The sequence below is a fragment of the Mesoplodon densirostris genome, chromosome 8, assembly GCF_025265405.1.
Source record: "Mesoplodon densirostris isolate mMesDen1 chromosome 8, mMesDen1 primary haplotype, whole genome shotgun sequence".
Classification (NCBI taxonomy): domain Eukaryota; kingdom Metazoa; phylum Chordata; class Mammalia; order Artiodactyla; family Ziphiidae; genus Mesoplodon; species Mesoplodon densirostris.
The window spans coordinates 87,960,567-87,981,865 of NC_082668.1; the positions used below are offsets into that span (position 1 = coordinate 87,960,567).

Below are 21,299 nucleotides of genomic sequence, written 5' to 3' on the forward strand. Positions count from 1 at the left end.
CAAAACATCTGATTTTTTTTTAAAGTCTATTTGGGAAAATTTTAAAACAGGGCACCAAACATGATTGCTGAGTCAGCAAAACCTACTGATGTTACAGCCTTTTCTTGGCCCTTTTCCCATCTCTACCCCATGACCACCCAGGTGTCTGTGGCTCTCTCCACCTCTCAGTGGCAGTAACTTGCTGCAGGAAGGGTCAGACAGTAATCATTTATACCTGTCTTCATGAGGATGTAAGTCAATGTATTATCTCTCAAAGAAGATTTCTATTTAAGCCTTACTCTGACATGTGAAGTGTCAAAGGGGGAAAACTATATTTGGACATTTTTGGACACACTAAATCTTTACCTGAGTAAATTTCAGTTTTGGTGTTTTGTTCTTTTGGAGAAAAAAAGATCCCTGTGCTGGCAGTTGTCTAGTCTCTACCTAGACAGATATGTTCATTCATCCACTCATCTCAGCTCAACCATAAGAAACTCTGTTTTTCAATGAAGGGACACAGAAGCCTGGGAAATCTGAGACGTATAGCAATAAATCAGTATATAAAGAGACTGAAACTAAACAATCAGTGGCGTTTGTACCAGCTTGAGTGCCTAGGGCGAAGGTAACAAGCTTGGGGAGGGGTGGGGCTGGTGTATATATTAGCACCTGCAGCCTCGGTACTTTCCGTTGCATCCCAGGATATGCCAGGTCAATTGTGATGACCCTAAAACAGACCAACTCTGGACAGGGAGGGGGCGTCCTTTCCTCTTCCCAGTGGTCTCAGTTCTAAAGACCACTTCAGTAATATCTCCTTGTCATACCTTAAAATACAAATGAAGACTTATAAATAAGTCCACCCTCTCATTTCCTTAAAATGTTTTGGTCTCCCTGTTCTCCATTGTATAACAACAACAGCAAAAAAAGTGGTAAAAATGAATCATCAGAGACTGATTTCCCCTACCTACACTCTTAGGAGGGAAGGAGTACTAAATCAGCAAAGGCGTGTTAACAGGGAGGAAAAAAATAACTAGAGATCACGAACAATAATCATAATTCAAAAATTAAATAATTAAAACAATGCACTGGGCAATTTACAGAATGTCTCCATGTTAATTATTTCAGTACTCACAGTGAAAGTGGTGTTATTGATCATTTGTTAAGTTCCTTCTAAAAGTAACTACCTTTCATTTACTAAAGATACTGTTGATTCCTTTGGAAACACGTGACCCACAACTTCTTGGCTTCCTTCAACCGCAGAAGAGAGATTTAGTCATCACCCCGAGTCGCAGGGAGGGTGAGTCACAGAGCGAGGAGGGAACGTGAGAACTCCTCACATATTTAAGTACTTTGAGTTTGACAGAAGCCCAGGCACCTCCACTCTAAGAGGATCTTCGATGTCAGGGTGGCACAACCCTTCTTTCCCCAGCACAGCGAGCAGATCGGGCAGGTCACAAGCAGCCCAGCCAGTCCACACCAGCTTCTGTGTCCCCGTTCATCTTAAATAAGGTAACCAATGATGGAGTTCTGTCATTTATTCCTTCATTTCTCATGTCAGTCTTCAAACTGTTTTGTCTTACAAAATGAATCAAGTTGTCTTTCATGCTGCAGTCAATGGTTGCTATAAAAAAATAAAAAAAAAAGATATGTTAGGAGGCTGTAACGGGCCCTGGGTCCATCTCACCACAGAAATGATCTCAGTGTCCCTCGAGACCTTTCCTTGACCTTCCCCAGGTTTCTCTTTGAATGTTCTTTAGCACCCTAGAATTACAATTACATTTACATCTAGTTCATCTCTCTGTGCTTATTTGACACCATCTGTGAATCTTATAATTAATTGCAAACTGGAGTGGGAAGAGGCTCCAAAAAGAGTGGGAATCTTAGCTGAGTTTCTGATTGGAACAACAGATTTGTTACCAACTGCAGGTCAGGTCTGTTTGTCTACCTGGTTTACCGATATTTTCAGATGTCAATTTAGGCAAATATACACACACACGCTAGCTGAGTGAGAAAGATGTTTTAGTCCAGAAGGAAGCAGGGAAACTCCTCAAGGCACATTTGATTCCTGGACACTGGGATGACAATAATAAACCTACTTCGTGTATTTACTCTCCATTTTATGATTCAGGTTGGGATTTTACCTGAAACTCCCAACATACAATGAGAAAGGGAGAAAGTCAGTTTAGTGGCTTCAAGGACAGCCCTTGTTAAAGGCTTTATGATGCAAAACGGTAGTGTGGTCTCTCTCTCTCTCCCAGCGGGTTGATTTTTAGCAGCTGGGGAAAAAGTTGAAAGAAAACACACTTTTAAATTAAAATTCAATTTAGGGTTGTACAAATAGTTCTGAAATGTCCTGCTACACTATTAGCTCCAGGGTAAGGATTATGTTTTATTTAGCTTAGTAAGTGCTCTAAAAAAATCCTTGGCTAGATACTGCATAAAATGCAAATTAAATGTTGTATCATCTTTGTTGTACTTTAGACATTCGAAAAGTGTGCTCAGTTTTTAGGACAAAGCTCAATATTTAAATGCAAAGAAAAAATGATTATCTCATACATATCAAATGGAGAAAATGGGAATTGGTTTTAAAACCCTTATAAGGCATGTCACTTTCTCAAGGTACTGTCTTTAAAAACTCTGCTTCTGCTCAAAGATAACTGAGACTAAAAGAAATATACTGAAGATCTGAACACGCTTTCTGCATCTCTGCATAACATTCTCTCTGTATTCTAAGCTTTCCTTGAAGCTTTGTAACTAAGCTATAATAAAATACAATATACAATGTATTTCAATTAGCAACTTTTATTCAGCAACATAAATAAGGTAACCATGGCTTTAACAACAATTCTTAACCTGCCAGTGCTGTCAGGAAGCATATCGGCAAAATAATAAACCTAGGAGGGACTGGAAATATTAATTAATTAATTAATTAATTAATTATGGATGTTTTTATCAATTATAATTTAAAAGTTTTGAGAGAAAGCAAATGAGATACTTTTTTCCTTAGAACTAAAGAATGCAAAACGTGGGCTTCCCTGGTGGCACAGTGGTTGAGAGTCCGCCTGCCGATGCAGGGGACGCGGGTTCGTGCCCCGGTCCGGGAAGATCCCACATGCCACGGAGCGGCTGGGTCCGTGAGCCATGGCCGCTGAGCCTGCGCGTCCGGAGCCTGTGCTCCGCAACGGGAGAGGCCACAACAGTGAGAGGCCCGTGTACCGCAAAAAAAAAAAAAAAAAGAATGCAAAACGTAAATTCATCAGGTCTTCCCTACAAAAGAGTGGGCTGGCACATCTCTGCCAGGAGACTGAATGAGTCTGCAAAGAGGCACACCCCTCTCCATACTTCAGTGTCCCACTCCACAGGGCACACTGGGTACTGTGGGCCGCCTCCCTCCTGCAGGAAGTAGGATGCAAGGGGAACATAACTGGTGGAGGAGCTTCTTCATCCCACTGAGGGAACTTACAAGGATGAATACCATCTCAGCCGTATTATCAGGGACATCATAATCATTATCATTTTAATCAGACCCTCAACGGAGCGTTTGTTGCCTTATGTAAGGCTATTTCAAGTAAGGTCCCTCAGCTACATTAAAAAAATTTTTTTTAGATTTCTGGGTGCCCAACTTGAACATTTTTTTCACAGGAACATCATTCATTAGTCATACGAATTAGTTTGTGTCATTAGGTGCAAGTGTCATTTTTCTTAAAGAAAAGTGCCACAGAAATCTCAGAAAGGCCAGTTAGGTTAAATAGTGACCGAATTCCTTGACTCAATGAAAAGGTAAAAATAAAAAGGAATTTGGTGTCAATTAACCAGGTTTACATTATTTAAACGTACAAAGGACATACGCATCCAGTCAGACTGCTGTCAACACTAAGAAAGCTTGTGCAAGAGAACCTCAGAAAGAAAATATTTTAGAACACAATTGCTAAATGTTCTCTATTTGATGTATTTTGGTAAAAACTTAGTTGTTGATTCAACTCAGGCCATGACTGCAACAAATTGAAAAAAAATAAAGATTCTACAAATCCCTTAACAATCAGTGTGATTGACTAGTCTCAGTATTGCTTTCTAAAACAAAGTCTTTTGTGAAGTTCTGTGGAAATAAAACCAAGTTGTATGGAAAGAAGTCTACATTTGTTATAAAAAGTATACCTTGCAAAGACATTGAAACGTTAAGACATTATTTTCCATTTTGTTTCTTTTAAACTGTCATTTATTTTTAAAGGGCAGAGGAAGATGACTAAGAGAAGTGAAATCAAAGGATCTTATTTTAGATATTTTACTAGGAAAAGAAACCCAGAAAGAGAAAATTAAAAGAAGCAGAAGTGGGCAAGGTCAGCAGTCGAGTTGCAATATTTTCCTATAGCTGCAGCCAAGCAGTTACTCTTTAGCCCGTCACGTGCAGATGAAAGAGAAAATTAGTTCTCCTTTCTTGGTTCCTTTTGAGGCTTTGTGGCATGGTGGAGAATTCAGATAATGTATTTTCAGTTTTCCTATTGACTGATAACGTGTTCATCTCTTTCTATTTCTACTTCTTTTTTTACACAGTTTAGGAATTGAGATCAAAATTTTAGGTCTAGCCACTCTCTGGCAAATGACCCTACCAGGGTAGTATGGGTACTAGGGTAGTATGACATCTACCCTACTTAGCTCACAGAAGTATTTTAACAATTTAATGAGATAAATTTTATGTGAACGCTTTTCAAAAATGTTTAAAGTTATCTAAATTGGAAGTGTGACTATATGATGATAATAATGATGACGATATTGATGATGCCCTGATGATTTAGAGGGCTCAAAGGTTAATCCAATTATCACTAGAACCCTGGTGTTCAAGTGGAAACTTCCTTCTCTCCCTCTCCTCCTTCTTTCCTTCTACATTTATTTACTTAATACCAACTATCACACAATGCACAGGTAGTGTAGAGAAGTGTACACATAGCCCAGAGCTGCGTGGGAATCCAGGTAGCAGCGGAGCAGAGGGTTAAAGCATGGATGCTGGGAGTGAGTGGCCTGCATAGCAGTCTCCAGAGCAGCACAATTCTATCTTGAGCCAATTAACATGCATTTCTGAATTTGTTTCCTCATCTATAAAATACAGATAATTTTACTGTAAGGTTTGAATGAGAAAAATATTTCTAGATCCTAGCAGAACACCTAGAATGTGGTAATACTCAATAAATCATAGAGTTATTATCATTTCTACCTGACTTGGTCAAATGGGAATCCCAAGGACCATGGCTTTCTAGGAGCATCCTCTGAATTCTGTAGTCAGCAGGCCACCCATCTGAAAGGTGCCCCAGAGGAGTCCAGAGAGGTCCAAACTCAAAAGGCTCAGCCAGAATTTAGGCCTCATAAAAGCTGTGAGTGCTCATTTGGTAATTTCTAAATTCACTAATTGTATCACACATAAATTTGGCTTTGTTCACTGCCTCCTATCCTGATGACAAAAAGGCAATTATTTTATTTTATTTTATTTTTGAAGATGTTGGGGGTAGGAGTTTATTAATTTATTTCTTTATTTTGGCTGTGTTGAGTCTTCGTTTCTGTGTGAGGGCTCTCTCTAGTTGTGGCAAGCAGGGGCCACTCTTCATCACGGTGCACGGGCCTCTCACTATCGTGGCCTCTCTTGTTGTGGAGCATGGGCCCCAGACGCGCAGGCTCAGCAGTAGTGGCTCACGGGCTTCGCCGCTCTGCGGCATGTGGGATCCTCCCAGACCAGGGCTCGAACCCGTGTCCCCTGCATTGGCAGGCAGACTCTCAACCACTGTGCCACCAGGGAAGCCCGGCAATTATTTTTTTAAAAACATAGAAATTGATGCTTACAGCAGCAGGGTATGAATAATATTTATAAATAACAAAACTTTTCTGGTAAGACTATAAAAAAATATGAACTCTTATCAATGTGGCACTACTGAGGAACCAACAACTGAGTTTCCAGAAAAGTAGTTCTGATGCTGTACAGTTCTGGCCCCCTAAGACAAGGCAGTGCTAGACCAGTGGTTCTCAAATGGGAATGCTTTTATCTCCAGGGGCCATCTGACAATGTCTGGAGACACTTTTGGTTTTCTGGTTGTCACAACTAGGGACGGGGTCTACTGACATCTAGATGATAGAGGCCAGGGGTGCTGCTAAACATCCTGTAATACACAGGACAAACCCCACAACAAAGAATTATATGACCCAAAATTGCAGAAGTACTGAAGTTGAGAACCCAATCCAAGATATGGGCAATGCATAGAGCAGCCTCCTCACAAAGTGAAAGAGATTGATCCTGCCATACGACAAGGTTCTTCCTGTGTAGCACGCCTAGTCACTTTATTTCACCAAGTACTCTTCAAGGTGGAAGTTATTATCTCCATATTACAGATAGAAAAATGGAGGTGAAGATAATAAAAGTAATTTACCCAAAGGCCTTCTGATGGTAGAGGAACTGAGACTGAAACTTCACTGGCCCGATTCCGAGGCCTGGGCTCCTAAGCCCTGCTCTAACTGTCGTGTGTGTGTGTGTGTGTGTGTGTGTGTGTGTGTGTGTGTGTGTGACCTTGGTCCTTGCTTTTCCAAATTTTATCTTGGCTTAATAAAAATTTCCATGACCAGTTCAGAGGACTTATATTCAGAATTGCACCCATCCTTTTGCACTGCACTGTAGGGGCTGCAGATCTGCTTTCTCTTACTTGGTTCTTGTCCTTGACGAGTCAAGAGGCTCACAGCCCCTGGGTGCTAGAAGGACTACTGCAGACCTAGGTGCTTCTTACCAAGGGATTTGTACCCCTACCAAGCAGTTTGTGTGAGATAAATTGGAAAACACAACAGATAAGCAAACAACCCAAGCTACTAAAGTCTGTGTCCTGAGTCACTGAATTGCTGTCACCAGAGAACTATGTGGAGGTGACCACACCTGGCAGCAGACTAAGGTTGAAGCAGACCTATTAGTTGTTGTTACTCATTTACTTCTCAGTGGTCAATGAACCAATCAGCCATCAGTCAGCTTCTGTGTACAGGTCATGTTCCCAATGACTCTGACCAACCCAGCGTTGTTACTCAGAGGTGGCATCTTGGCTAAAATACTATTAGAGGACGAAGGTATGTGTTGGTTCGTGGCTGACTTGGTCCAATGACCTAGAGGAATGTGAACCTTAGGAACTGAAGAAGACCAGTATTTTTGGATGATAATCTTTGGGGAAAGGACAGGCTTTGCAAAACTCTACGTCAAGGTTTGCTGTCCTCAGATTCGGGCTGCAGGCTGGGACACCAGTATCTGAAATGACCCTCAGCCCAGAGGGGTAACTAGTGAGGACAACACATTTGAGCGTGAGCCCATCCCTGACAACTAAAACCTACTCTCTGTTTGCTTGTTATCAAGGAAAAATTGGTTTGGCTAGGGAAGGAGGAGGTTGAGCAGGGTGTAGAGAAGATGAGGAGAGAAGAGGGAGTCTGACTGCTTTGGTTTGAGTTTTTGTTTTTCTCCAGGGGTTATGAAGGTGAACTTGCCAAAGAGTAGAAGGCAGAAAACTCAGTGTCCAAGGTCACTAGATTCTGAAGTCCTGGGTATGAAATAGTTCTTACCTATTCTGTGCATGGAAATCAAAGCTGTCGAACACTTTTCTCAGAAAAAAAAAAAAAAAGTTTTATTTTCCGTTGCCAAATTTTTAACTTTTTTGTTTTGAATTAATTTCAAACTTATGGAAAAGTTGAAAGAATAGTACAACCCAGAATCCCCAGATATTGACATTGTACCACATTTACACTCTTATTCTCTCCTTAGAGAACATACGTGTTCTTAATATATTTGTTTATATACATATTCTTATTATTTCCTAAACTGTTTGAGAGTAAGTTAAAGACATGGTGCTACTTAATCTTTAAATACTTCTGTGTGTATTTCCTAAAAAGCAGGACATTTTCTACATAATCATAGTAAATTATCAAAATTGAGAAATTGATATTCATGCAGTATTATTTATCAGATCTACAGAGCTTACTCAAATTTCACTTGTCAACCTAAAAAAGTTCTTTTTGACAAAAGAAAAAAATGATTTTCTGGTGCAAGATCACAAGTTGCATGGGGTTGTCACTTCTATTTAGTCTCCATTAATCAGGAACAGTCTTCAGTCCTTCTTTTCCTTCACTCATGCCTTTGACATTTTTGAAGAGTACAGGCCACACATTGTGTAGAGTTGAAAGATGTGCCTTATGCATGATTAGCTTTCAGTTATGCACAGAAGTGCTGCTGTGTCCTTCTCAGTGGCTATACCAGGAGGGACATGATGTTGGTTTGTCCCATAACTAGTAGTGTTCATTTTTATCACTTGATTAAAGTGGTATCTGTCAGATTTCTCCACTGTGAAATTACTATTGCTCTCTTTTTAATTACTACAGATCTTATGCAAAGATTCTTTGAGATTCTATGGTTATTGTTTCTTATCAGAATTTCACCCACTAGTTTAAAATTGCCTGGAACAATTGTCACTATGTCAGTTGCCAAATGATGATTTGCTAATTCCATCATTCCTTTTACACTTCTTAACTGGCATATTAATTCTCCTATAAAATGAGGCAGGTAATGTGCCCTCTCTAACTGAGAAGGCTGTTAAGAGGATCAAATGAGACCTATATGTAAAAGTGCAGTGCAGAATGCTTCATAAATGTAAGCCATTGTTTTACTATTGTTCACCTTATGCCTGCCATCGGCCAAACACAACGACACAGAAAATTTCCGCTCTCTGCTCTAGGGCACATTAAACCCCATGAGTATTTGTATTTTTCACAAAATTCCCTTGGGAGTTCGGATTGCAACAAAGGCTACAGAATCCATTCAGGGAATATAGTCAACATTTAGTTATTTGACAATTATTTATCAAGACAAGGACTTGAACAAAACACTATACCAATTGAATGTATAAACATGAAATTTCCTTAAAATGTCTAAATATGAAATTTTGCAAGAGTTGGTTACACCACCCCACCCCTCAAAATTATATATTTTTAATGTATTTATATATTTGAGAAGGGGAAATCCTGCTACATGGACACAATTTGCAACAAACGAATAACTCCTACAGAGGGAAGATTTGGAGAAACTATACCAAATTTTTACGCCACGATAGTCTAAAAACCTGACTGCTTTAGAAATAGTCACAGCTATATCATAAGAATCAACTAGTTTGCACAAACCTACCATTTACCTCTGACTTATGTTTATCAGTTAATAATTCTTTTACTCTTTTTTTTCTTTCTTTAGCTATAGATCTTTTGGCAGGAAAAAAAGATGAAAGCAGAGCCCAAATTTTCCATGATAAGTGAAGATATACTACATTATTTTTTATCTGAAATAATCTGTTCCTTGTAAAGCAATGGAAATAAAATTGTGTGTATGTGTGCACATGAGTGTGTGTGTGTACCATTCTATCTGTATGTATGTTTGTATTCCTTATTAAGGAAAGAAACATTTGTATATATATGCAGGAAATAAATGTCTTATCAACCCAATGACCTGTGTCAACTTTGCCATTACTTTTTCTACTACTTGGTTAGTTTTTGCATTACTTTAGAGGAGTGTTTTAGCACTTAAATGGCCATCTTCCCAACCAAATAAGAGTTATTGTATTTTTAACTATCTATTTATACACTCAAATGCATTAAGATATCTTAAGTTCATCACTCCTGGGTTATAATGCCTTAATGGTTCTAATTTGAATTTTCTTTCTAATTTTGAACACTCAGGACACCATCTTCTTTTACTGTTCAAGAAAGAAGTGTCTCCGTCATACACAGGGGGAAAATGCTCTTTTGGGTGTTAGCCCTCCTGACCCTTTGTGGTTTTCTATGGCATTATAAAGGACAGCTAAAGATCACAGACATCACTGATAAGTACATTTTCATCACTGGGTGTGACACTGGCTTTGGAAACTTGGCAGCCAGAACTTTTGACAAAAAAGGATTTCATGTAATTGCTGCCTGTCTGACTGAATCAGGATCAACAGCTTTAAAGGAAGAAACCTCAGAGAGACTTCATACTGTGCTTCTGGATGTAACTGACCCAGAAAGTGTCAAGAGGACTGCCCAGTGGGTGAAAAACCAAGCAGGGGAGAAAGGTGAGTGATGTGGGGATGGGAAGAATGGAAGGGGTGTTGAGAAGTTGCCAAAGCTAAATAAAATGTGTTCTGATTTTAAATAGTTCCTCCAAAAAAATATTTCCTAAATACCAGCTGTGTACTGGAGAAGATTGGAGAAATTTTAGAATAACCCCTGAGTAGTTCTAAGTTTCAAGCTCTCTACATGCATGAGAGACACAGCCCACGTTATCCTAAGTCCCAGTGGGTGAATTTAGAACTGAGATAGAGGTATTAACTTTTCCTGGTCTTTTCCTGTGAAGTGCTACTCTAGCCCCCTGCACAGCAAAGAACTTGGGGCTAAAAACTACAGGAGATCATGGGGGCAATCTCCAAATTGTCATCTGTATTGGGACCCACTTCTCACTACAAAATGGTTCCAGAGCTCACACATTTTCACTGGGAAAGAAAGAAAATGGTCTGAGGATCTGAGCAAAGGTGTCTTAGATAGTCGTGATAGAGTAGTGAGTCACTGGACCTCATTCTGCCTTAGATTCTGCAAAGATGGCAGCATTCTGAACTAGAATACTTTTATTGGCTTGGATCAAGTTTGAAATATTCTCATGAATGAAGATATTTGAGTCCACAAAGGAAAAAACAAATGTATGTGATTTTTCTCTATCACATCTTCATCATATAGTTGAGACTCTGAAACTTTCAAAAACAATGGTTTGACGAGGCTCCAGTTATTTTTTAATGCTTGAATTCCAAACACCTTTAACAATATTAAATGCTCCCCACTATAAAATAAGCCAAGTGAATGACTGGGTTTTTACCAAAAATAACTGTGAAATAGATCAATGTTGTTCTTTGTCTATAAAGAACTGTTTGTAAATATTCTCTGGCTTTGCCATCTAGCACAGTAGGAAAAATCGACCAGTTTACTCACATCTGAGATTAAAAAGCAAAAAGTCTCACTCAGACAGTATCAGTATTTGACATTCAGAAGCAGAAACAGAAGAATTGTGAGATTGGCTTCCAGTCGCAGAACTTCAGCCATTTCAGTTTAGCCTCCCACCCTCTGTGCTCTCACTTCCCAAGACAGCAAAGTATTTCAAAGCAGGAAGGAGTATGACTAGAAGCAGGAAATGGCACCATCAGGTAAAGCAAGGGCTGTATTTCCATCAAGGATGCCCATATAATGCCACCTTCTACCACACCTCCTTCCCTTCCTCTCTGTTCTAGGTCTCTGGGGTCTGATCAACAATGCTGGTGTTGTCGGTGTGCTGGCGCCCACTGACTGGCTGACAGTGGAGGACTACAGAGAACCTATTGAAGTGAACCTGTTTGGACTCATCAGTGTCACGTTAAATATGCTTCCCTTGGTCAAAAAAGCTCGAGGGAGGGTTATCAACGTCTCCAGCATTGGGGGTCGGCTTGCATTCAGTGGAGGGGGCTACGCTCCATCCAAATATGCAGTAGAAGCCTTCAATGACAGCTTAAGGTAAAGCAAAGATGGGTATATTAGAAAATAATAGGTGCTAACATTCACTGAACATTTATTTATGTACCAGACACTATTTTTGGTGCTTTACGCTATTCCCAATTTATAGATGATACCACTGTAACTAAGAGAGATGAAGTAACTAGCCCAAGGTCACCCAGCTGTCAAGTGGTAGAATTAAGATTTGAACATAATTCTGTCGAAGTCTTTTTTCCTTTTTGCATTAGTGCATGATGTGGATAGTGGTGGCAAACTTATATTCAACAGATCAGCTTATTTAACAGGGAATCCCAGAGAGAAGCTAAATCGAGTCTCTCTGTTGGTGTTACTGTCAGCTGCAGACACAACAGTAGCATTTTATTTAAACCCTCAGTAAAAAATTATCCGGTAAATAATGACTCAGCTATGCAGCATTTTATTTCCTCTTGTTGCAAGTTCTGGACTCAAACCTCACACACTATATCTGAATGTATGGTAACCTCCCCACCCCCACTCCAAGGACAAGAAAGACAGCTTTCCTCTGATGCTTCCATTTCCAAATGAAACTCAGAGTAGGAGCTTGCTAATCAGAGGTGAAGATTCTGCTACCACCAGAAAGCATTGACCACATCTTTTTGCTGTGTGCTATCAGAGAATCCCAGAGCATAAAACCATAAGATGACCAATTTAATAAACAAAGTCCCCCAACTCAGTGTGCGCAGACATGAATTACTTTGGGTTTATGATGTTTGAGGTTCACTGGGCTTCTTGAATCTCTAGGTTTATACCTTTTGACAGATTTGGGGAATTTTCAGCCAGTGTTTCTCCAAACTTTTTTTTTTCTACAATCCACTATTCCTTCTCCTAGGATTCTAACACAAATGTTAGACCTTTTGGGTTTGTCCCACAGATCCCTATGTTTCTGTTCACTTTTCAATTATTTTTCTCTTTGCTGTTCAGATTAGGTAATTTCTAATGATCTATCTTCAAATTCACTGCTTTTCCTTCATCTTCTCCATTTTACTAATGAGTCCAGCCAGTAAATATTTTATTTTGATTATTGTATTTTTCAAGTGTAAAATTTTCATTTGGTTCTTTCTTTTCTGAAAGCTTTCTTTCTTTCTCTCTTTCTCTCTCTCTCTATCCCTCCCTCTTCCTTTCTTCAGAAATAAAGAGAAAGAAAGAAAGAAAGAAAGAAAGAAAGAAAGAAAGAAAGAAAGAAGAAAGAAAGAAAGAGGAAGGAGGGAAGGAAGGAAGAGAAGAATGAAAGAGGGAGAGGAAGAAAGAGCGAGGGAGGGAGGAAGGATGGAAGGAAGAAAGAGGAAGGAGGGAAGGGAAGGAGGGAAAGAAGAAGAAAGAGGGAGGGAGGAAAGAAGGGAAGAAGGAAAGAAGAGGATTCCCCGCTCTCTCTGAGCATTAGGATCCCCCACGCCAACTCCTCAAGCCAGAACAATGGGCTTCGCCTGGAGTTCTCTCTGTTTATGAATTGGGTCTCTCCTGGAATTCTTTCCTTCTACTTCTGAGTTTTGAGGTTGATTTGAGTCCAGACCAGGGATCTAGAGCAGCGGAAATATAGGAAACCCACGTTTGGTTCAGTGGTATTTCAAAATCTACTCTTCTTCCCTACTTTGCCTACTAACATTTGCTTTTTAGAGTTTTTAAATAGCTGCTCCATGCATTCTGTCCAGGTATTGTAGCTGCTTTCAATAGGAGAGACAGGAGTGTGTGTGTGCTTAATGTATCTTACCTGAAACCAGAACCTGTGACCGTCAGTTCAAAGCCTCTAAACTGCAAATGGTTATATCAGTTAAGGTTCTCATGGGAAATGGAGGCACATTAAAATTGGGTCAATGGAGCAGATTTACTGAAAGGACTGTTTGCAGACATGGGAGCTGTGTAGGGAAATCTCAAAAGGTAGTGTAGTTTCTAGGAGTTAATGCCACCAGGGGTATATCTGTCCACAGGACTGAAGGGACAAAGAGACAGGGCTGTCTCCAGAACCTGGATACATAGAGGCTATCACCTTCAGGTGAGGGATGAAACCAACCAGTGTCCACACCGCAGGAGGAATAACTAGCTCAACCTCCTCTCATCATTCCCTGTAATCTCCCACCAGTACTCCCAACTGACTGTACCCAATAGAAGGCAAAATCCCAGAATGTAGTGCAGGAAGAAGGGTGGAGGGGACTAGAGGAGCAAATGGAGGGTATCCAGCAGAGTGTGCCTTAGGGAAGAAAGACAAATTAGATAGAGCCTTTTCTTCGATTTATACATTTATTTATTCAACCAGCATGTGTTGAAAGCACATGTTAGAGTTTGTCATCTAAACCATGGATCTAGGCTTAGCTTACCAGTAAAAGGTCAGATTATTCCAAGGAGACTAATAAAGACAGAGCAGCTCCATTTTGCCATTTAATCTGGTTGCCTGATTTGATTCTCCCAGGAAATAAACACAATAGCATTAGAACAACACTTCTCAAACAGTAAATCGCCAGAGGATTTTGTCAAAATGCAGATTCTGATTCAGTGGGTCTCAGGTGGGTCCTGAGTTTCTGCATTTCTAAGAAGTACCCAAGTACTGCCCATGATTCAGGGATTGCACTTTGATTAGCAAGGTCATGGGGAACCTCCATTAGTCTCTTTGGTTGCCCTTTAGTTCCGTGATTTCAGCAACAGTATCCTAATAAAATTTTAGTATACTTAGGGATTTACTCACTTTTAAGAAGAGATTTCAACAGACAGGCTTGTAGGATTACAATGGAACTATACCATGCTTGAAATTAACCAATAAGGGTGTTTATTTCTTTCTAAGGCTTGGAACTGATATTAGAAATGCTACTGTGTATTCAGGCCACACTCCAGTGACAGCTACAGAATTTCTATATTATAAGAGGATTAGGAGCAGCAGTCCAATTGGGAGAAGGCTGGAGCTCTTTAAAGCTGTATTTGCCCAGCAAGCATACTGGTTTCATACTGGTTTTACTTACCTGGTAAGCTTAGTTGTGGACTTGAAGTCACTTGTCCCTAGATTATATGTTATTTTCGTGAGCATGTGGAGAGACAAGGCTTCCCAAATACCCCCTTGGCACTGCTACATTCCAAAATCCAAAGGGGATCAGAAGATAGGTGAGAAAAATACAATTAAGTTGGAAAATAATCTTTTTAATTTTAATGCAAGCAATATACATTTCTATATCTTTCAAGGTCAAGCTAATTTGCATTTTTAGTAAAATATACTTCAAACTAGACAACAGGTATGTTTCTAGAAAGCAGAACCTAAGATAAACCACATTTTAAGTTCACTGGTAGAGCTCTTTGAAAAATGTTATGGTGGAGACTTCTGTAAAATGAATAACTATTTCCTTATATATTACTGGTGGAACTAGAAATTAAATTTAGGGAACGATTATTCATAAACCGTTCGTAATACTTTGGTTTGCTTTAAAGAAAGGGACACCATATTCCCTTAAAACCATGTCTCCCGGTAAACCAGTAGACTATTGGTTTTCCAAGGCGACATGATGAAAGAGTTTGCCAAGCAGCATAGGGAGCAGGTTAGTCAGGCCAGGGATTGTCATATTGTATCCCTCAGCCCCCCTCATTTGTGCTGTAATCTCCTCACATTCCTGGAGGAGAGGTAAACTTGACCATCCAGGCCAGTCATTAGTCGATTTCACCATCAGGTAGTTTGAGTACTGAGAAGAACCTTGTCCCCAACCCAAATGCTTGTCAACTTAATGAGACACTATCTTTTGGGGGAACACTGCACTGGGGGTGGGTCTACCCAGATCCCTTTCCTGTTCTGCCACTAAACCAGCCCTCACTTCACCACCCTGAACTTCAGTTTCCTCATCTGCAAACTGAGAGGGTAGAACAAGATGCTCTTTCCCATGCACCCCATTCCATGATTCCATGAAAAGATTCATAAGCAAACATTCTCCAAGTAAGCCTGGATTAAACATCTTCTATGGGCTCTTTTCACAGGCGAGACATGAAAGCTTTTGATGTGCACGTCGCATGCATTGAACCAGGATTGTTCAAAACATATCTGTCAGATCCAGTAAAGTCCACCGAAAGAAAACGTACCATTTGGAAGCATCTGTCTCCAGACATCAAACAACAATACGGAGAAGACTATATCGAAAAAAGTGAGTTTCTGGGTGGACCCAGGGTCCTCTGGTATTCATTGTCCTAGACAGCTTGAATGAGACTCAAACATAATTGAAAAAATAAGGTTCTCATGGTAATACACCAATAGAGATCTCAAATATGGATCAGGGATGCTTATTAATTCCAGTGTCATCTCTTGCTCCTCCAAGTGTTTATAAACACTTACTGAGCATTTACTAAGTGCCAAGTTCTATATTAAGTGCCTTATAAATTATATCATTTATTCCTCAAAAGAACTATAGTAGTGAGCAGAGGCTTGGAAAGGGGAAATGTCCTACCCAAGCTTATACAACTCCCCCAGGCCGTGCCTGGACTGGAGCCCATGGTCATCACCTCTACCCAAACCTCCTCTTTTTGGTAATCACCGACTACTCATTCAACATTGTTCAAGGATTTATGGAGGTTACAAAATATAAAGACTCAGACTTTGACCCTTCACTAGCTTACAATCTAGTTGACAACAAAACGTAAGCAGATGAGACTGTACAACATGCAAGAAACTTGATCCTTTACTTCTGAGACACAACCCAACAGCCCAGAAGGGGTGCTAGATAGTATGCTCTCTAATTACCAAGAAATTCAGCACAGGATAAAAAGTACTGCTGGTTAAGAAGCCTTTATAGGAAAGGTCAGGTTTGAATAAGGCCTAAACAGGAAGAAATTATTTGGGTGGAAGTCTTCTGGAGCAGGAATGCATGGGAGATGGAGATGGAAGGAAAAGTAACATAAGTCAGACTGAGTCAGGGATAGAGGAATAATCATAAAGATTAGATAACGATGACTAACACATAGTGAACATTTACTATGTACTTGTCACCATTCTAAGTGCTTTACACAAACTCTTTCATTTAAAATGCCCAAACAAACCCTCTGAATTTTATAGAAACAGAGGCACAGGGATGTAACTTGCCCAAAGTGGCACAGCTAGTAAGTGGAAGAGCTAGATCTAAACCCAGACAGCCTGACTTCGCCATCTATTCTTGGGCCGTGCACTGCAACAGGGAAGAGGCATTGAGGAACTGCTGGAACTTCCCTGTGTCAGGGGCCCACCTCCACGTCAAACGTCCTGGCCCTGTTAGTTTACTTGCCATTCCTCGAACACTTACTAAGCTCCTGCTGTGAGCCAAACAGGGCCCCACCTGATTTTGTGTCACTCTAACCCCAGCTGTGATCTTACCTCTTCATCAACAGGCTTGGTAAGACAGCCAACTGTGACAAGGTTCAAGGCCAGGAGTTTTCAAGGTGGAGCCAAGAGCCTAGTCAGATCCAGCTGGGGAGGTTTTTAGACAGACTGAGTTCCCCAGCCACCTCACTACACACACACACACACACACACACACACACACACACACACAGGTCAACTAGAACATCTGGTTTGACAAACCTCCCAGTGCTGATATGTCACTATGTGTAGGGTTACAACCACTGCCATTAAACGCTCTGTTTCTCACTCACATACTGCCTCTGAAGGTTCTAAGTAAGTTGGGAAACAAAATCCGTCACTGAAAAGAGCTTTCCCTGTTTGATGTTGATGTTGATACTTTCTAAGTGCCTGTGAATATATCATCAACTTCTATCTCAAAATTATTTTTGACTTGGCCCCTGGGTAAGGTGTTCTTTCTCAGAATTCCCAAAGGAATTCCCAAAATAGAGCCCTATTTTGTCCTGGATGCTCATTAGAGTTTTCTGAGCCAGGACCTCAAGATCAGCCAGACTCACAGTTCCAAAGTAGACCACAAATTTAAGCTCACCTTGCTTCATTGTGCAAGGTGGAGTAGTAGGAATTTAAAATTGACTAAAATTGACTAAGACTTACGAGCTAGCCTCAATTAGACTCTTTGAACACCTTTTGGCTACTGGTCCTGAAGTAGAATGAAAGATTTAACACAATAGATTTTCCCTTGAGAAGACACAACTCAAGGTATGTTTTAAGAGCTTAGGAGGAATGTTCCAAGCCATCACCACTCCCTTGATAAAATACCTGCCTCTTTAAAGGTATCTTAGCTTGGGTCTTCCCTGGTGGCGCAGTGGTTAAGAATCTGCCTGCCAATGCAGGGGACATGGGTTTGAACCCTGGTCTGGGAAGATCCCACATGCCACAGAGCAACTAAGCCCGTGAGCCACAACTACCGAGGCTGCGCTCTAGAGCCGCAAGCCACAACTACTGAGCCCGTGTGCCACAGCTACTGAGCCCGTGTGCCACAGCTACTGAGCCTGCGTGCTGCAACTACTGAAGCTCACGCCCCTAGAGCCCATGCTCCACAATAAGAGAAGTCACCACAACGAGAGCACATGCACCACAACAAAGAGTAGCCCCCACTCGCTGCAAATAGAGAAAGCCCGTGCACAGCAACGAAGACCCAATATAGCCAAAAATAAGTAAATAAATAAATTAATTTTTTAAAAAGTGTCAGCTCATTACTCAAACACTTCATTTACCTGAGAAGCAGGATAACTTTAGCTTCCTGAGTCAGGGCTCTGGGAGATAATTCTCTATTCACTGACTTATAGAGGCACATGTTATATGAGTGTACACACACACAGGCACAAGCACATGTGCACACTCACATTTCCTATAAACTTAATACTCCCGTAAAACAAATTCGGAATCAAACTACTAACTTCCTGGGTTCAGGAGCCTCAGAGACTTTATGAAGTATCTTTCCTACATTGGTTTAAAGTAGCACTTCTCAAAGTTTGGTCCGTGGACCAGCGCCATCAGCATCACCTGGAAACTTGATAGAAGTGCAAATTCTTGGGCTCCACTTCACACTCACTGAGTCAGAAACTAGAGGTGGGACCTGGCTTTTAACAAGCCCTCTAGGAGATTCTGCTTCTCACTCAAGTTTGAGAGCCAGCGGTCTAAAGAAATCACTGTTGCATCCTTTTCTGAGGAATAGATAGAAACCCATGACAAGGGGACCCAGTTATAATGGCAAATTCAAAATAAATTCCCTCACTGCATCCTCCCTTTTGCAACCTGGCCTCACACTCCCCTACTCCTCTTCTTTCACAGAGCAAATGTGCTTTTGTCTCTTTTTACAGGTCTAGACAAACTGAAAGGCTCTACATCCCTTGTGAACATGGACCTTTCCCTGGTGGTGGAATGTATGGACCACGCTCTCACAAGTCTCTTCCCTAAAACCCATTATGCTGCTGGAAAAGATGCCAAAACTTTCTGGATTCCTCTGTCTCACATGCCAGCAGTTTTGCAAGACTTTTTATTGTTGAAACAGAAAGTAGAGCTGGCTAATCCTAAAGCAGTGTGACTAAGCTGACCACAGACGCCTGCCCCAGGCTATGAGATTGGTTGATTCCAAGGACATATCTCCTTCTCCATCTCATTCTTTACCTAATCCAACCTAGACTCATTTAGAAGATGCTTCTTTTGGTAAAAGAAGAGATCCCACCCTCACTGATGATGTCCCAGGGTCCCTTCTCAAACTTTGTTTGAAAAGATGGGCAGGTATGACAGCTGTCCAACATTTAGGCTTTGCCTGCTTGGTATGATGTAAGGAAAATGGGAAGGCTTTCCCATCCAAAATGATCTCCACCCCTTGCCTGCCCCATGCTTCTAGTCCACAGCACTTAAAAGTAACTCCTGAATGTTAAATATTTGTCCCTTATCAAAACATTGAGAGATAAGTAGAAGACTTTCATAAGTGGATTAGGTGTGTTATCTTGCTGAGATAAGGATTAGAACTCAGTTCTGTGAGCTTTGGTGGAGGCAAGAAAAGGAAGGGTAATGAAGCATTATGGAACTGGTATAAGCTAAGGGGCAACAGAAAAGTACTAGGTAAGACTACAAGTAGGAGGGAAGGAAAAGGAGAAAAGGAATAGGAGGACTGAAAAAAAGAAACAAGTGTAAAAGTAGAGTTAGGGAGATTCCAAGACAAGCCTGCCTATCCTAGAGGGAACTACAGAGGATGGACAGCTTCTTCAAGGCCACTGTGAACACTGATGCCCATACAGCTCTCTGTGGAAAGATGGTAACAACAGAGGAACCAGTCATTCCAAAAGAAGAAAAATGTAGAACATGTGTGTTTATTCTGGTTTATTGTAAATACAACAAGACATAGACTATCTAATAAAATTACACCTGAGATGGTTGGAAATCCAACATTTGAGGGGGTCTCTGAAGCCCCATGAAAATACAGAGCTAAATTCAAAGACTCTCTTTCACCTACAGTGACAGTGAGAGCAGGTCTGCTCCTGGCTCATATTATGGTTCTAAATTGGGTTGACTCTGGACCCACCCCCCCACCCAAAAGAAACATCTACCTAAACGGATGCTTGCCCAAACCCCAGCACCCAGCCCAGTATCACTCACAGAGGTTGGCTAAATATTTACATGAAAAGCCCGAATTGTCAAACTTTGACATTTGCTACAGATTAATGTAGGGTGAAACAGCGGGAGAAATTATCTAGTGTGCATATTTGTGTGTACACGCACACACACACTGAACTTACTGCGAAGAAACTAATGTCTGCTGCTTGAAACCATGTCACTTAGAAGATATCAGTAATTCAATTCATTTACACTCACCTTTCAGGAAACATCTGCCTATGAGGTAGTTTCCTCCTTTCACGTTTGCAACATACTGATGATTTTGCAAAATCAAATTTCCAATGGTGTCAGGTCCACCTGAACATATATTTCATTATTTTGAGAGAAGATACACTCATCCTTTTTGCATGAAAATGAAGAAAATCACAGCAAGAATCAGATAGAAAAATTCTCGGGCAAAATTATCTCAACTATCATCACTACCTACTTATGAACTCATCTCCATCTTGGTCCTAGCCCCAGAGACCATCCACCTACAGATTCCTGATTTCTTCTGGTTGCAACTAACCACCTATGGGTTAGGTGACTGTCACTCAGCTTATCCTTGGAGCTGAAGTTCATCTGCATTGTTTGCTGGGGCTCCTCCTTCTCACCTTGAACTCCTAGATCTTGGCTTCATTTCATTGCTTTAAAAACATCTAGCCTGCTGCTTCCTGACCTTCTGGGCCTCCAGGGCTTTAGAATCTGCAGGAACCTCATTTGCTGAACTTTCCACCATGTCATTGGGCTTGCCTAATGGTGTTATTTCCTTTATTTCACCTTGGCCTGAGTTCTTTACTCATTTCTCCAAGTAGCTACAATTGGTAACTCCCTGTTTCACCTAACCAAAAAAATGCTGTACTTAAATGAATGCTCTCAAATATGATATCACCTTAAAATGAAACCAAATATATTCATCCAAGCAACTTTTAAAGTTTTTCAACTAAATGAGAAGGTGGGGGCATTTGGAGTATAAAGACATAGTCTCAACAAAAGCACAAGACCTGGGAGGGAGGGAGGGACTCAGGGGGTAGGGACATGGGAAGGTCAGGGCACCAGGAGTCTGAACTATGGGTTCCTAGATGTCTCTCCATCACACAATCACTTCTCATATTCTCTGTGCTCTTGGGGAAATACATTTTTATCAATAATATTTTGGTGGACATATGTGGTGGACTTTCTGCTAAACACTGGCCTATAGTCAGGAACAAAATGGATATGGTCCCTTCCATCACAGAGCTTAAGGTAACCCAAAGACTGAGGCTGCCACTCAGGATGCCTTAGA

At 40.8% G+C, this 21,299-nt stretch overlaps 1 protein-coding gene across 2 annotated transcripts; it reads left to right on the forward strand.

Annotated features, from left to right (window-relative positions):
- The first annotated feature begins 1,304 nt into the window (after positions 1-1,304).
- On the forward strand, positions 1,305-20,967 carry DHRS9 (dehydrogenase/reductase 9). Of its 2 annotated transcripts, XM_060106292.1 has the most exons (5): positions 1,305-1,485; positions 9,706-10,076; positions 11,280-11,538; positions 15,502-15,665; positions 18,733-20,966. In XM_060106292.1, exons 2-5 carry the CDS (start codon positions 9,764-9,766, stop codon positions 18,954-18,956), a joined length of 960 nt encoding a protein of 319 aa, XP_059962275.1. In that variant the 5' UTR covers positions 1,305-1,485; positions 9,706-9,763; the 3' UTR covers positions 18,957-20,966. The 2 variants fall into 2 exon arrangements, with proteins under 2 accessions (XP_059962275.1, XP_059962276.1); XM_060106293.1 differs by lacking the exon at positions 1,305-1,485 and having other exon boundaries at positions 9,741-10,076; positions 18,733-20,967.
- The last annotated feature ends 332 nt before the right edge of the window (positions 20,968-21,299 follow it).

Excerpts from the sequence above, each read along its gene's own strand:
- DHRS9 (XM_060106292.1), top strand. The coding sequence starts at position 9,764 with ATGCTCTTTTGGGTGTTAGCCCTCCTGACCCTTTGTGGTTTTCTATGG. Across the intron at positions 10,077-11,279 it reads AAACCAAGCAGGGGAGAAAG|GTCTCTGGGGTCTGATCAAC; the intron begins GTGAGTGATGTG and ends TCTCTGTTCTAG. Across the intron at positions 15,666-18,732 it reads AGAAGACTATATCGAAAAAA|GTCTAGACAAACTGAAAGGC; the intron begins GTGAGTTTCTGG and ends CTCTTTTTACAG.